This window comes from Nilaparvata lugens, chromosome 4 (genome assembly GCF_014356525.2).
Source record: "Nilaparvata lugens isolate BPH chromosome 4, ASM1435652v1, whole genome shotgun sequence".
NCBI classification, from domain to species: Eukaryota; Metazoa; Arthropoda; class Insecta; order Hemiptera; family Delphacidae; genus Nilaparvata; species Nilaparvata lugens.
Genome location: NC_052507.1, coordinates 52076551 through 52093931, shown reverse-complemented (window position 1 = coordinate 52093931; position 17381 = coordinate 52076551). Strand labels below are relative to the sequence as shown.

Genomic DNA, 17381 nt, shown 5'->3' with positions numbered 1-17381 from the left:
TTCGGTTATTTTCTATCGCTGTAACTGCTGATATAAAGCAGATGTATAGACAGATTCTTGTCGATGAATCGTGTCGCAAATTTCAGCGTTTGTTATGGAGATTTTCGTCCAATGATCCCATACAAATTTTTGAATTAAAAACTGTCGTATTTGGTCTGAGTGAGTCACCGTTTCTAGCTCTCAGAACTGTCCATCAACTTGTTCAAGAAGAAGGTGAAAATTTCCCTGATGCTAAAGCTCGTATTCCGAGTGACATGTTTATGGATGATTTGGTGACAAGTGTGTCTTCTTTAGGTGAAGCAAATCGTCTTTGTAGTCAGGCTAAAGAATGTTCGAGAGAGGCGGATTCGAACTTACTAAATGGAGTTCCAATTCACCTGAATTGATGAATGATTTCTCGGAAGATGAAAAATCGGCCTTGTCTAAAGATTTCGAGATGGGAAATTTGTTGGCTGTCCTAGGTTTGAAATGGCAACCTGGTAGTGATTCGTTTTGTTTTTCAGTGAATCCTAATCAGTCTGTTCCTACCAAACGTCACATTTTATCGGTAGTAGCACGCATTTTCGATCCTTTGGGACTCTTGTCACCCCTAACTTTGTTTCTTAAATGTTTAATTAAACAATTATGGAATGCTGGTCTTGATTGGGACGATTCAGTACCTCCCTCTATTGCGCTTCAATGGGAGACATGTCAGAAGGAGTTCCCTTTATTGTCCAATCTCTTCATACCACGTCATTTAGGAGTGATGAATGATTCGAAAATTACTGTCATTGGTTTCTGTGATGCATCGACTTTAGGTTATGGTGGTGTGATCTACATAAAATCTCAAATGGATATGCAACCTGCAACTATCACATTGTTGTGCGCTAAATCAAAAGTCGCGCCATCTAAGACTTTATCCATACCTAGGCTTGAATTATGCGCGGCGCTCTTGCTCGCTGAATTAATACAGGTTGTTGTCTCTGTTTTGAGCCTTCGTTGTCACGTGACTCGCGTTGTTGCATTATCGGATTCAACTGTTGTCTTACATTGGATCAGGGGCTGTCCATCTAGATGGCAATCTTTCGTCGCTAATCGAGTTACGAAAATTCAAGACTGTCCTATCAACGACTGGTTACACGTGGCAGGAAATTCAAACCCAGCTGATCCCATTTCGAGAGGTTTATCCCCTTCTGAAATAATTAATCATGATTTGTGGTGGTCTGGCCCCTCTTGGCTAATGTTAGAAGAGAGTGATTGGCCCGTCAAGGTCGATCTGGAACCTATAGAGTGTCTACCTGAGGTCAAGGTTCACTCAATTGTCACTGTAGTACAGTCGGAAAATTCATCTATAATTCGATTCATCTTTTAATTGCTCGTTGTTCCAACTACCAACGTCTATTGCGTATCATGGTGTTAATATTGAAAGTACTTCGTCTATTGCCTAAACCTCATGAATTAGATTTCGATTTGGCGGAAAAACATTTGTGTAAAGTCGTACAAAAAATTCATTTTTCGAAAGAATTACTGGAATTGAAAGCTGGGAAAGAATGTACTTCTCATCTTCAACAACTGTCACCCTTTCTTGATCATGATATTATTCGTGTGGGTGGACGTTTACAAAATTCTGAGTTGAATTATGACAGCTGTCATCCGATTATATTACCGAAAAATGATCCATTGGTCACGCTTTTGATTGATTATTTTCATGAAAAGCACTGTCACGCTGGACCTCATTTATTGGCGTCTATTTTGAGACAAAAATATTGGATTTTATCAGCCCGTGTCCTTATAAGGAGTCATGTACGAAAATGTAACAAGTGTTTTCACTATCGTCCCACTCTTACACCGCCGAAAATGGGCAATCTGCCAGCCTGTAGAACTCTGTCGTCTAAACCATTCGTCCAATGTGGAGTTGATTATGGTGGACCCATTCGAATCACCATGGCCAGGCGTCGGAATCCTTTCATATTTAAATCGTACATTTGTCTTTTTGTCTGTATGGCAACTAAAGCCGTTCACATTGAATTAGTTTCGGACTTATCGACCCAAATGTTCTTATCAGCTTTTCGCCGTTTCCTTGCTCGACGAGGTCCTTGTAAGGTCATGTATTCCGATAATGGTACCAACTTCGTCGGCGCCTATGATGAGCTAATAAAATTGTCACGGATGCTGAACTCCAAGGAATATCAAAACCTGCTCCAGAATGAACTTGCTGATCATAGCATTGAGTGGAATTTCATCCCGCCAGGTTCACCTCACTTCGGCGGTCTTTGGGAGGCGAATATAAAATCAGTAAAGTCACACCTGTTTCGAGTTATTGGTAACCAGTTGTTGACTTACGAAGAATTGAACACTGTCTTAGTTCAAATTGAGGCTGTACTTAACTCACGCCCGTTATGTCAAATGAGCGTGGATCCGAGTGAACCCCTCGCCCTCACACTGGCTCATTTTCTCACTTTGACACCTCTTAAGTACCTTCCTATGTTAAATGTGGAAGATCGTCCAATGAATCGCTTGGATCGGTTTGAATTAGTCAATCAAATGGTTCAGTCTTTCTGGAGTCGTTGGCGCAAAGAATACTTACATGAATTACAAACCCGTGTGAAATGGTGTAAGGATTCCACCCCTCTCACGGTTGGTACAATCGTCCTAGTGGATCAACCAAATGTCGCACCGTTGAAATGGCCTCTGGGGGTGATTGAGGAAGTATTTCCCGGTGCTGACGGTGTCGTTCGAGTGGCTATGGTGCGGTGCACCAATGGTCGCTTCAAAAGGCCGGCTACAAAGTTGTATCCGTTGCCTACTCAATAATTTTCCTTTTGCATTTTTTGTTTTATTCTCGTTTTGTTTTATTTTTATTTCTTTCGTCGTTTATTCATTGTTTTTTCGTTTCTTTATTCTCTAGCCTTGTCTGAAAATAGCTTTTCAGCCGGGGGGGATGTTGGAGCCAGCTCTAGTTTTCATTTTTCGTTTTTGAATTGGACGCGCGCTCCTCGTTCAGTTCGTATTTCTTTCACTTGAGTGCGTCGCGCTCACTAGCCGGTAGGCTGTTTCTTTCAGTTCAGTCTCGCTTTGTAATAGCTTGCTTCGAGTCGGGAATTGATATTATTCGTCGATCATTCCCAGAAGAAAATCGTTCTTCAAATTATTATTTTTTCGTTAATGTTAAATCGTATACCATAAACCTACGTTTGGAAGAGTGTTTGCCAAACTCCCGTTAGTTGAAAGTTTTAAACTATTATTTTTCGATTGGAAAGTTCACCGATCTATAGTCTTTAAAGACATCGTAAATATCTCGTCAGAAATATATGTGCAACGTTATATGATGGAAGCCGAATTTACCAACAGTAGATGACAATTAAGCTTGCCTTTTCACCATCCTTGATTCATCTCCTACCTCGGGGACACCTGAATACCTTACCTGGGAGTTGTAAGCTCAATAATATAAATATTACATTAGGTACTCTGCAGATTTTCGGTGAGTTGTTCTTTTATATATTCATTGCATGTACTTGTTTCTGTAGAGATATCACTTGTTTCTTTTCTATTCAATACAGTCCACTTTACATCAAAATTATTGATTACCAATTTAAAATCAATATAAATTTCGTAAAGTTGAACCTTAGAGTTTACATGTATATTATTAAAAATAATTATCATTCCAATTGATATTTTGTTGCTTGAAAATTATCTAATCTAGTAATAATTATTTAATGTTTATATAATTATAATGAGTGTGTGTGTGTGATATGTAAGTTTACTGAATAATATTAATTTGAAGTGGTTGTATCATTGATTTTAGGATACCGATCAGATGGTAGTTGAATTGGAAGCCGATAATTTGAACAGCCATCCTTGTATGCCCGCCTTATGTGGCACTATTATGAATCTGCATAAGATCACTACTCATGCGAATCCTACCACAAGTGATGATGTTTCCAAGGTATGTTATCTCAACTCATCACATTAAGGCAGTTTGGTGTCCCCTCTCAGCGGAAAGACCTACTAAAAGGCCAGGAGTGGAACTCACGTAGGTCACGAGTTTGTGGGTGGAGAGGCCAAAACTCACCACTGCTCAAAGAATGGTGGCCATTCAGGCAAAACTTCCTGGGAGAGGTGAGGCTTTTGACCCTGCAGAGTTTCGGAGTGGCAAAAAGAAAAACCCAAGAGACCAGAGATGGGTGAAACTCCGGACACAAATGTGAGTCAAGAGGCTGAGTCGAGGGTGGCCGGGCGCCGGGCGCTCTAGAGGCAGTTTGGCGTCCCCTCTCTCAGCGGAAGGATCTACAAAAAGACCAGGATTGGAACTCACGTAGGTCACGAGTTAGTGGGTGGAGAGGCAAAACCTCACCACTGCTCAAAGAAGGGCGGCCATTTGGGCAAAACTTCTTGGAAGCAAAAAGAAAAAACCCAAGAGACCAGAGATGAGTGAAACTCTAGGCACAAATGTTGGTCAAGAGGTTGAGTCAAGGGTGGCCGGGCGCCCTAGAGGCAACTTGGCCGCCCCTTCCTCAGCGGAAGGACCTACAAAGAAAGCCAGGAGTGGAACTCACATAGGTCACGAGGACTAATCAGTCTGAAGAGACTGCCAAGCATATCACTCTGGATTGCGACAAGGATTGCAACAAGGTGATGAATGGAATGTTAGTATAGAAAAAAAACTCCTGGTTCTTGTAAAGTACATAGGTATTGGTTCGCCTAACAAACATAATACTTGGGAACACAATAAGCTTCGGTTGACGTGTGGGGTTCTTTGAACCTTTGGATCCTTGAATCCGTCCCTTCAAAAACAACAACAACAACAACAATAGGCCAGTGCTATTTATGTGACGATACGCGCATCTCCGTGGACAAAAAAATATATAATGAAATATATTTTATAACTTTGTGTGAGCCATTATGCGATTGAAGCAATGTAGAATAATTGGTTTAACTCTTTTCAAGAGTTTAGGTTAATTTAGATTTTGAATTTTAAAAGTTTTCCCAAGGGCGAACATCCCTTCTGAAAACCCCCAAACCCCCGGAACATTGTGTACCGGTACCTATAGCCTATTGTTACAAAATCAGTACTGAGTTATCTATTTGATAGAAAATTATATTTATTATAAAATTATATTTCCCTATTCTATAAATCATCTTTGAAATTATAGCATACATGTTGTTAGGTACAAACACATAATATTGGCATGTGGCACATGCCATGGTTAAGCAGAACCTCTAGCAAAAGTTTGACTACTGAACTTATATGGGAATTGGTCTATCCGTATATTTATTAACCTTGTGTCACAGTCAGTGGAGGTTTAGTATCATGTAAACGAACTATTCTATTTGATTTGTTCGTATTTTATTTTATGTATTAATGTTTAAATGTTATTGATGTTTGCCAGACTGAAGAAAAACCTCCAATTTGGATAACATTTATTTCGAGCGCACTGAAATCGTCGTCAACCAAGTCCAACGAAGAAGTGAACGCCAAATTGTTTCTCATTAAACTGCTGCACAACTGCAATGAAACCGACGTCAACATTTTCAGTCCCTATGCAAAGCACCTTCTGCCGGCAATTGTCAACTTCATCATCGAAAATAAAGTCAGGTGCTTTGCCAATAAAATGAATTATATGATTGGTAAGTAATTACGTTTTTACTTCTTCACGAAAGAGACAGATCTTTATAAATTACCATAAAACTAAGTTACTACAAGTTGAACAACATATAAGAAATTGTTTTTGAATGGAAGTAGGCACTATTTATCAAACATAATAAAAGCTTGAACGAGTTGAAACATAGGGGTTTCAAGGTCATCAACATCGCATATAATATTTTGATCGTTCCAATTATCTGTACTCTACAACTTAATCTATTGATATTGTGAATCTGTTTACTTATCTATTTTTTAACCACGAATCGATTTTTATTCATTCACAGGTGATGTTCTTGGCATGCTTACATCGTGGTCTTCAGTAGTTACACCAAATAGCAATGAAATCTATCAGCTACTAAGTTTTATGTTTGAGAAAACGCCGGACGATCGCAAGGATGTCATGAAACTCAACATTGAAACAGTGAAGACTGTGATCTCGTCTTGGAAGGATAATATCTCGATTATCCCGCATGAGACAATATTGGATTTCTTGTCTGACACGAATTCTAGATCGAAATTACAGTCGAGCCTTGAATTTATTGGCTGTCTCCTGAATTACAATATAAAACCGTACGCAGAAGAAAACTTGGATAGGTGAGTTGAAATAGCTGTGGCTTTCACTAAAATAGATGTTGATGATTTTAAACTTTCATCGTTGAAGATTTTTTTGCAGAGGGTGATTTATTATGAAAAGCTAAGAACAATAACAGAATGCAACATGAAATTAAATAATTTCTTTGCAATTTATAGAAATACAGCACAAACATTTTCAATATAATTTATTATTCACTTATATAGAATAATATTCTAGAAAAATGTAAATAATATACTTGAAATTTCTATTAGGAAATCAGCTAGAACGAAAGGCATTGCTAGCATAGACAAAATGTCTAGCAGTGAGTTAAAATTTAAAGGATTAAATAAGTACGGTAGGCAGTAGAGAAAAACGTTTTCATCGAATTTCACAATAAAACTTATTAAATCCACTTATAATACGGATTGCAATCAAATTAAACTTTTCAGGGGTTGTTCAATGGATTAAGACTTGTTATTATGGCCGAATTGAAAAAGCTATGTTTTGAAAGGTAACAAAAATTCGGAGAATATCTGTGGTCGCGCTGATAAGCTATCGATTAGATAAGTTGAGATTGCGCCTGCTACTCCTGTTGGAAGAGTGACCGCTAGTAGAATTGACTATCTAAATATCATTTATGAGTCCAAAAATCACTTCCCAGTGGTTCGGAACTCATATAAAGCTTTAGGTTATCTCATAATCGTCATCATCCGGCATTACCCATGCACAAGCCTGGAGCTCATTTGGACATCACAATCAGAAAAAAACAACAGAACTGCTATTTTTCAAATGCTGTTAATTTTGAAAAAATAAACATGGTGCATTAGAAATTGTTAATCTAAACAATTATTTCTAGTTGTACATGCTATATCATAGGGAAGCATACACAAGCATTCCTGTGTGCTTATTTTTGTGGTATCAGATGAATAAGCGAATAATAAATAAATAAATTGAATAGGCTATAATATTGAAATTGAGTATTTTTGTTCCAGGTTCTATAAAGCTCTTGAAAAGAATGTATTCTCCAAGGATGGAGTCATTAGGAAAAACTCTGCTGAAATTCTTGGGATGCTATACAGGTAAAGATGAATTTATTTATGAAATTAATAAAACCGATTGGAATTCTATCGAGACTCGTCGCTCCACCAAAGTCACAAGCTGTTGAACCTCGCTTGAATGACGTGCCACCGTGCAATGCGGCTTGTTGGAACGCTTGTCAGTGGCCAGCCTTAGAGACTGTACACTGTTCTTCTGTAAAATATTCAGCATAACTCCATCGTCTGATTCAAAACTTTGTTATAACAATCAATGTATTTTCCGAAGCGAACTCAGAAATGTATATGATATTCCAATTTTTCACGATTAGATACTAGTTATATTTTCCATTTTCTTATATATTTTTTCTGAATTCATAATTTAATGCTTCATTTTGAAATTATGACCATTTTTTTCTCCAGATTTTTGTCTAACGATGGTGACAGTTCAATTGAGACAAGATTCGATTTGGAGAACCTAACCAAAAACGTATTACTTCATGCACGCAATAAAGATGTCAACACTGGTGGACTCTCAAACATGATTTTATTCACTTCTCTTATGAAGAACCATTATCCACAGATAGTTACATAGTAAGTACTGTCTTCGTATACTTTCCTTTAGAATCAATAATTGTTTCAAGTGTCTATTTCAAAAGAGTAGTGGAATCATGGCTTCATGTGCTAACCCATCTTCCTGGAAAGTATATATATACATATAGTATATATATCTCGACGTGTGCAGGACAAAAAGTATTATCCAATATTGAAGCCTACTAATACTTGAATTTAACTTTGAATTATTAGCTTTCATGTCATGTACAGTATAATGTGACAATCATATATATATAATAAAATCATGTGTAATACAGTACTGGTATTCTGGTACGCATTTTTTACCTAAAGCCAGAAAAATCTTTTTCAATCACTTTTGATATAATAATCCAAGCTATGGAATACAGTTATCTATTTCGATATTCTGTATATAACTGATCAAGATTTCAAGTTCATTGATCAAAGCGATCGATAGTAGTTATTTTCAAACGAAAAACCGCCAAAAGTCTCGAGTCTAAACGACTTCATTGGTGTTTTTATTAGCTTGGTCAAATACATGGTATCTATTATAATGCGGTCTGTGGCAATCTACAACACTATGTATTGGGCATTAGTCTTGGACCGTACAGACTCACTCACTCAATCATCACCTCTTTCCCTTTCATTGGATATCTCAGTAAGTGAACTTTCATTAAATATTTATTGCAAAAAAAGTTAAAAAGACGTTAAAGAATAGCTACAGTCAAATTAGAACAATATTTATTTTGTTATATTACCTTATGTGATTCAAATCACAATGAAGTACGATTTGAACCGTGTGTAATACTTTGTAATTTGTTTATTGACTATTTATGTTTTTTCATAGTTTTGTCAAAGACATAGTATCACTTATATCAACGGTGCACGGCAGTCCACAACAGCATGTGTTAGACATTGTCAATACTGCTTTGCAACTGGCTAAGGATGATGAATCACTTTATCCATGGGAGTTGTATCTGGATGTGAAATGCCAGCTGCTCAATGTATTCAGACTGGGGTGAGAAACACATTTCGCTTCATCTATCTAAATAATTGTTTTCATAATATAACCCAAATGAAGAATGGCTATAGTGCGATTCACGTCGAACAGTCAGCATTGGCTAAATGGGGAGCATTGTTATCAGTATTGGTTGAATAAGAAGCAAAATTTATTGTAAAACTCATAAGAGCTTCATAGCGTCTACTCTAGGGTAAACCTGCCCACGTTGGGACACACAAATTCAAACAGCTATAACTTGGATAAAAATAAAAAATCTACATTTTTTTATTTTATATTTATTGTATTTGCTTACACTTTCTTCCTTGAGGGTGGCAACTGCATTGATCGTCAATTGTTTTTTTATTGCAAAACCAATTTTTTGGGGAGTGTCCCAACCTGGGCTTAAGATCGGCCCACGATGGGACATCCCTTGCCCAGGTTGGGATATTGAATTAAAAATAAGCAATTCATTATTTTTGCTAATTTATAACATTTTATTATAATTATTGATAGTATAAATACATAATTAGAATTTTTTTAGTAAAAACCATGACCAAAAGTCATTTGCACAAAGTGTGTTTGAAATAGCTATCTCTGAAGCTACATTACAGGCTATAATCATATATCATATTTATTTCATTGATATGTAGCCTACATTGAGTAAAATAATATTCAGAAGCAATGCTCATCGTTATAATATGAGCATATATCATGATTGCAGTGTCCCAAGGTGGGCAGATGGTCATGACTTTGTTTTAGACAGAATAACTGGATTAAAATTAAGAGTACAATAATGTTCTATATGTCAAAATATTCATAAAATAATACAGAATGCATATTAGCTGTGAGACTTGCCTTAAATGGTGAATGTTTGAAGTAAAAATTTAAATTCCTCTTCTCAAAAAAAACTTTGAGGCTACAAAAACAAGTTTTTGATTTTTTCTTAATAACGACTGGTGCTACATCTGGAATTATTATGTCTGTAACTGTAATTAAGGCTATAAACAGCTGATAAAACATCGCAGTTGTTGCCAACCTAACACTCACTAATTTCCCACAACTTTAAGTGTCCCAACGTGGGATTGGGCTGTTTTATCCTACGTATTTGTTGTTTATAGTCTGAGCCGTTTGCACAGTCAAAGCTTAAACTCGATTTAATGAGCTGGTGGCTTAAACTCAAAATGAAACACATTATAGCAAACTAGACTTGATACGGACTTAATCCAGTTTGAAATGAAATTTAGTTTAAACTGTCACTGTGCAAACGGCCCTTAGTAGTTTAAAAGCTGCAAAACGAATGAAGATTCATTGCATCTTATTTGTCCAATTTTAGTTACTACAATCATACAACTGTAGAATTCTATGGAAGTATTAAGTATACAAATCAAATTCTCAGTAAAAGCTCCAATTCTATGAATTTGTTCCTTGGATTGAATTCATAGAATCTGATCCCTAGACTTTTCAATTCTGTGAATCTTCTACATTTTTTGTTTCTTAGACTGGCCACTAAAGGTAGGACATGCACGATGATGTGTTATCACAGCGAAAGGCTTCAAGCGAAAGTATTTCAAGTTAGGTTTTTGTATCTCCGGTTTTTTGTTGATTATTTTTTCTCTGCTGCTCTATCTGAGGTTGAATTATTCTTCTATCATTATCATTTGTAATTTTCCAGTGGTTATTTGTTGGTTGTTTATTTTATGTTAGAAGCCTCTCGCTGATGACAGAACACAGAACATGATAATGTACATGCATGTCCTACCGTTAGTGGCCAGCCTAATTTGATCCTTGAATGTCTTCTTAATTCTGAGAAATTTTTAAATGTTTTATTTTTAATTCATACATCATTTTTATTCTACGTTTTCTGGTAAATTCAGTCTTTTGTACATTTTTAGAGACGTTGACAATCAGGAAACAGCCCTAAGAGTGGTAACAACTTTGCGTTGTTTTCTGAACGATATCAACGTGTTTCGATTGCTGCAGGAAGTTGTCAAACACTTCAGCAATCACTCTAGCCTCAAGTGTCGCAAAGCTTACTATGATGTACTCATCAACGTCTACGAATACTATCAGTAAGTAATCTAATAAAATTGCTGCATAAAGTTCTAGTCCAAATGTTATTTAATCGTAGTTGAATAATGGATGAGCCTATTATAAAAATGGATGGGTTTATAATATTACACCAAAATTCCCGAAAGTTCACGGTTTTCAAGCTATAAGCAAAAAATCCGTGAGAAATTTCAATTTATTCTGGTTTATTGGTAAACTTGGATAACCACAAAGGTTACTACTTGCATAAGAAATCCTGTGAAAAAAAAATATATTGTGTCAATTTCGTATAAAAGCCTTTTTATACCAAATGACTGGTCTAATAGAGCTTGTAAGCCGATTTTTTCAACCAATTTGTGGAATCTTATAATCTTTTAAAATATTTAATGACGTTTTTAACAAAACTTAAACAATCAATTATTTATAATGATTAAGTAGACGTTCTTGTCAGCAAATTTTATTTTTTCCAAAAGTAATTTCAGTTGTTTTAAACATAAATGTGTTTGAAAATTTAAGATGATTTTCAATAATGACAGCTATAACAATCAATGTTTTGTTAGGCATTCTATATTATAAGAACTGAGTGGATTATAAAATTTATGAAACCAATTTATCTTTGTTGCCAAGAAAAACCAAATTATCTTTGTTGCCAAGAAAAACCTTATTCAACAATGAGCTAATTCTGCAAATTCAATATTTCAACATATTTTAGTTCAATAATTCCCTTCAGTTAAATCTTACGTTATCTCAATTTTACTCTACCACCAATATCTATTGTTTCAGGACCAAGGAACTATCTTCAACCGGATCTGAAAATCTATCTGCACAAGAATTGACAACAAAAGAGCTGGTCACAAATGCGCTAGTGGCTGGTTTGGATGACCCAAACAATGAACTTGGCAGCAAGGTGTTTGAGTTTTGGAACAAACAAGACCGGCTGAGCACTGACCTGCTGAGTCGTCTCAAGGATCTGTTCCAGATGCTCTACTCGCCACAAATGGAGTCCAGCTTTCTGTCCTTGTTTCTCCAATTGCTGCTGCATGTGTGTCAGTTGAACCCAGCCTATCATAGCTGCATCTTTCCGGATCGTGCTGCCAATCATTCCGAGTCTGAGGTTGGTTACACATTCATTTAATTCAAGATAAATTGTTCTAGAGATCTACAGATTCCTACATCTAAAGCTACAATCTATTTTCTCATCAAACCATTCTTGGGAATAAGGAATTGATACAAGAAGAAAGACCTCACTAATTTTACTGTTATTTTCACAATGACAAGATGCAATAACAACAGCTATTTTGCGTTTTTAATGCAACATCCCCATCCTCCCCTAACTTGTGGCCCAATTGACGTATTAAATTGGAAAAAAAATCCGCCACGGGCGCTTCCGACCTTTTTTATGTCCTCTCCACCTAAGTGTTCATAGCGAATAGTAAGATGCCCCAGAAAATTGAACATAATTACTGTGATCTCCGTAGTCCATGCTCAATAAAAGGTATGGAGAGAAATGTTTGAAGTACAATTTTCAACTTTGCAGCTGTGTTTAGGATAGTTAGGAGATGAAGATATCAAAAGTGCTCACTCCTACCGTCTACCAAGGTTGGATCACACACCTTGTTATAAAAGTTGAAGGTAACATTTATCGGGGTTTTGCATATATGGTGGAATTATACTGTATAAAATTGAAGCTTATGAATTTTTCTACAAGTTTTGTCTTGTTATATTTTGTATTATCTCTCATAGTTGTTGAGGTTTTTGCTCTTAAAAGTTTCGAGTTTTTGAAAATATAAAAACACTTAGCTCTCAAGTTGCTGCTATTTCAACCTTAAGGGCCCTACACACCTACGGATTTGGCTCGCGGATTTGGCCTGTCTTGGCTCGTGTCCTTGAACGACTCGGAGCAAAATCACACACTAGTAGTAAGCAACACGAGCCCGGCCTGCCCTACTTTTCAACGCTATCTATGCTCTCCACCAAAACCTAAATCGTCCAATATTGGAGGTAGAGGAATTTTGATTTCAGATTTGGATTCAGCGACCCCAAATTCTTTAAAGCGTAAGTCCCATTTCCGAAAATACCCGAAAACAAGGCAGTTATGGCTGTTTTTAATATAGCTAACTATTATAGTAAAAACGTACTGGGTTAATAAGATAATAATTTTTTGCTCACAAAGGGAAAGGTTTGAACACTTGAAATTTTAGGTCTAAACATGATCATTTTTGAAACGTTTTTTATTTAAACTTTGAAAAGATGAATCCAAATATGAAATCAGAAAATCAACTATGAATATGAAAAGAGTTGAATATGAATTTAACTCTGACCATTTTCACTTCTATTTCCTCCTTATTGTTATGTTATCTATCTCTCTACACACTTTCTCTCTCTCTCTCTGATGGATGTGAATTCAGTAGGCTTTTTGAGGTCCGCTGAAGTGCAGTTTCATTATCAGATCTTTCAACGCCACTTAAAAGTAATTGTGCTTTATTTGTAGTTTCTTTTTAATATATATTATATTATGTTTTACTTTCCTTCTTCATCTCTTCTCCCTGTCCCCTTATTTTTTCTCTATTCTCTCCAACTCCTGGATAGAGCTATCTGCTATCTTATAATTATAAGAATTAATCTCATTTTCCAATTATCTACTTCTTTTCTTAATTGCTTTAATACTATTTTGTTCATGATACTATCGTTTTTTTTTTTTTTTTTAATTATCTAGATATATATTTAGTAATGCTGGTTTTGTGCAATGGGTCTGTCGAGACCTAGCACACTATCAATAAAGTCAATCAATCAATCTCTCTCTCCTTCTCTCTCTCTCTCATACAGACACACACCAACTCTTAATTAATTTATTCACACAGCGTACAGTAGCAGTAGATAGAGAATTGAACCTCTATACTTAAAATATTGTAAAGCCTCAACCAGCTCCCAATAAGTACGGTATAGAACTTTTTACATCTTGTGTAATATAGTATTTAAAATACTATGACAATTCATTGATTGGAAAGGTTTGTCATAGTCGATATTATCCTTTAAAAATAAAGACAAAAAAATTGTGATTCAATTTCAGCTTCCTCAATAAAACTTCACACAAGTAGACAAAAATAAGTTGATTTTTATTGAATAAAAAATTGAAATATGTTTATTCTACAGCTAATAACAATTTTTGGGAAACACTGGTATTATTATTTTACAGTACTAGTACTTTCTTGTTATAGGTTCAACCAAATTCTTCATAGAAATAGAATTCTCCATTGATAACATTAAATTGCTCACAGAGTTTTTATTTTCGACTATTTTAGAGTCCCCGCGAATCGTTTTACTGATTCGAGGGTGCTGAATCCGAATCTGAAATCAAAATTTTGCTACTTCGATTTTTAGGCGATTTAGATTTTTGGTAACTACACGCGCCCGGCCGGGAGAGCCTACACACTCACAGATTTCGCCCGAGCCGAGCCGAGCCGAGCCGAGCCGCGCCAGTAGCCCTGGACGGATTTGGCTCGGCTCGCAATAAAATCGCCCACACACTCACGGATTTCTCCCGAGCCGAGCCAAGACAGGCCAAATCCGTAGGTGTGTAGGGAGGGCCCTTTATAACTCTGAAACCGTGAATAAAGAAATATGATCTGATTTTAGGCTTCCAGATTATTAACTTCCTTTCAATAATAAGTATTATGACACTGTTTTATATATTTTCATCCGACTATTAAAGCAGTTTTAGGGCCGGTTTCCAAGCTTGGGATTTAGCTAAGTTCTAGACTTTAAACAGCTGGAGTCAGAAAATTGACTTTCCAAAACACCCCGTAGTCGCAGTAAATAGTTGCAGCAAAGTAAATCTTTATTTTCTCATTTCTATAATTGGAAACGTTTTTCCTTGACGAAATGAAACATTCCTAAATAATTCAAAATAGCTGAAACTTTACACTATTTTCTCTTTATTTTATTTTGTGTTCAATTTTCTAGTTTTTCGAAATTTAATTTAAACTTGACTATGACTACGACTACGCTCCGTTTCGGAAAGCCAATTATCTGACTCCAGCTGTTTAAAGTCTAGAACTTGACTAAATCCCGAGCTCGGAAACCGGCCCGTAGAGTGTGAACTCTTAACTTTTATGACAATAGATCAATCAACAAAAATTTCGGGAGGGAATGTTTGGAATACAAATTTCTATTTGGCAGCTCTGATTGGACTAGTAAGGAGGCAAATTCTTCATCCCTGCTAAAAGTGTCAGATTTGATCTTTTACTTTTTCATGCCAATCAATGAAAACAATAGCTATATGGATAGATCAATTCTAAATAAATTATAAGAATGATTATTATTAATCAATTTTTACTTTTCGCATTTATTTTGTATGGTTTTTATTTAAATATTGATGTTTACAGATTTTGGATCTAAAGTTGTCTCGTGCAAAAGAGAGGGATAGATTGTTTAGACGTTGGAAAAATAATATAAATAATTTAACTTTCAAAATACAATAATGTGCGTTCAGAAATAGAGTGAATAAATTAATAAAAAATAAAAAAGAGATTTCATCATAATGAACTTTCAAAATGTAAAGAACGACATCAAACTGAAATGGAAATGCATAAATGGGATTTTGGGGCGAAGGGCAAGAGATTACTCTGACCACTCTATCTTACGTGAGTTTGATGGCTTATTTTCTAAAAAAAATATCTGTGATGAATTTGCGGAATCATTCAGGAGGAACGTAAACAATATAGTATACAAATGCCCGCATATACTAATGCAAAATATACATACACCTACAAATCAAAGTCTTTATATTAAAAAAGCAAACTCAGATGATGTTTTGAAAATAATCAATAACTTGAATAGAGACAAATCTCCAGGTATTGATAATATAAGGGTTCTCGATGTGCAGACGATAAAAGAAAAATATGTAATTCAACTTCCAATCTGATTAATTTGAAAGGGCATTTTCCCAGAGCCATTAAAGAAAGCCATAGTCAAACCAATACACAAATGTGGACCTCGCAGCTGTCTAGAAAATTACAGGTCTATTGCTAAACTCCCAATCTTTGAAAAAATATTTGAAAAATATGTATCTGCATCTTTGAACAAATACCTCAGAGCCAATGAAATAATTACTAATTCTCAATATGGTTTTAAAAAAGGAAAAGGCACTGAACAGCTTCTTGTCGAATTTACAAATTTAATTAACTGTCATCTTAATAATAGACTGCATGTACTGGCTATATTCATTGACTATTCAAAGGCTTCTGATACCCTCGATCACAAGTTTCTTTTAAATGAATTGAATAAGATTGGTATTTCTGGTTACAATTATGATTGGTTCAAGAGTTATTTACATAACCGCTCTTCACTTGTAAAATTAGATAAATACACCAGTCAATCCTATGGATGCGATGTAGGAGTACCACAGGGAAGTATACTAGCTCCCATTTTATATAACATTCACGTTAATGGATTGCCATCTGTGATAAAAAATGAAGAGCTCTTCATGTATGCAGACGACACTGCTTTGATAGTAGCCCATAAAAATTTCGAAATAGCCGAAAAATTTATTCAAGATGACTTTTAATAATATTCTTCGATGGTCACATGATAGGAACTTGATTATTAATAAATCTAAGACAGTGGTCCTACACTTCAAAACACCCCATACTAAAGTTCTTAATCCTCCAGTTATAAAAAATCCTGATTGTAAGTGTCTTTATTTGAATAATGGTGATCCCTGCACCATTATCCCTACACCATTAATCCCTGCACCCCTACACCATTATCCCTGCACCATTAATCCCTGCACCCCTTTGAAAGTTACAAATAACAACGGACGGATATGGTTTTTAGTGATTTTGAGGTCATGACTATACGTCAATTATACATAAAAACCGTAATTGAGTACTTAATAAAATATAGATCCGATTTTCCTCTCACAATAAACTCTACACTTAATTATTATAATCTAAGGGCCACTGCTAACAAATATGTAACCTATAACACTAATATTGAATGTATAAGGAGGCAGTTAATTTACTTAGGTACTAAAATAATAAACCTCATTCCAAATCACTTTCTCATGGACAATAAGATCAGCGGAAAAATTAAACTGGATATAAAAAACTGGACATACAGTAATTTCTTCTTCCATAGATATATGACTTAAGATTTCTGCTCCAGCATTGTTTTTTCATTTTTCAGTGGACTCGCTTACCTTTATTTTGAGTACCTATTCCTCTGTTTTCTTCCTTCCCCCCATTTCTCCCTTACCTTTTTCCCTCATTACTTCTCTTCTCTTCTTTGCCTGCCTATTACATGGGAAACCATAGTTGGCTAGGTATCTTCCTCTCTTTTTTTCTCTTCTCGAACACACCCAACCACAAAGCCCATGGTTTTTTATATTTGTAACATTTTATTGTGTTTTATTTGTTTCATAATTCTTTGTAATTTTGTTTTGTCTTGTTTTGTGTGTTTTTAATAAATTGAAATAAATTGAACACCCGTTACCTTGGTGTAATCTTGGATGATAAACTAAAATGGGAAATA

General features: G+C 35.5%; 1 protein-coding gene across 1 annotated transcript in view; it reads left to right on the top strand.

Annotated features, from left to right (window-relative positions):
* LOC111058704 (DNA-dependent protein kinase catalytic subunit) overlaps window positions 1-17381 on the top strand; it is a 123544-nt gene that overhangs the window by 83685 nt on the left and 22478 nt on the right. Inside the window, exons 27-35 of the mRNA XM_039427020.1 lie at window positions 3785-3925; window positions 5370-5607; window positions 5908-6217; window positions 7190-7276; window positions 7655-7825; window positions 8652-8822; window positions 10697-10873; window positions 11634-11964; window positions 15236-15287. Of these exons, the coding sequence (XP_039282954.1) occupies window positions 3785-3925; window positions 5370-5607; window positions 5908-6217; window positions 7190-7276; window positions 7655-7825; window positions 8652-8822; window positions 10697-10873; window positions 11634-11964; window positions 15236-15287 (1678 nt within the window). The remainder of the gene's footprint in view (window positions 1-3784; window positions 3926-5369; window positions 5608-5907; window positions 6218-7189; window positions 7277-7654; window positions 7826-8651; window positions 8823-10696; window positions 10874-11633; window positions 11965-15235; window positions 15288-17381) is intronic.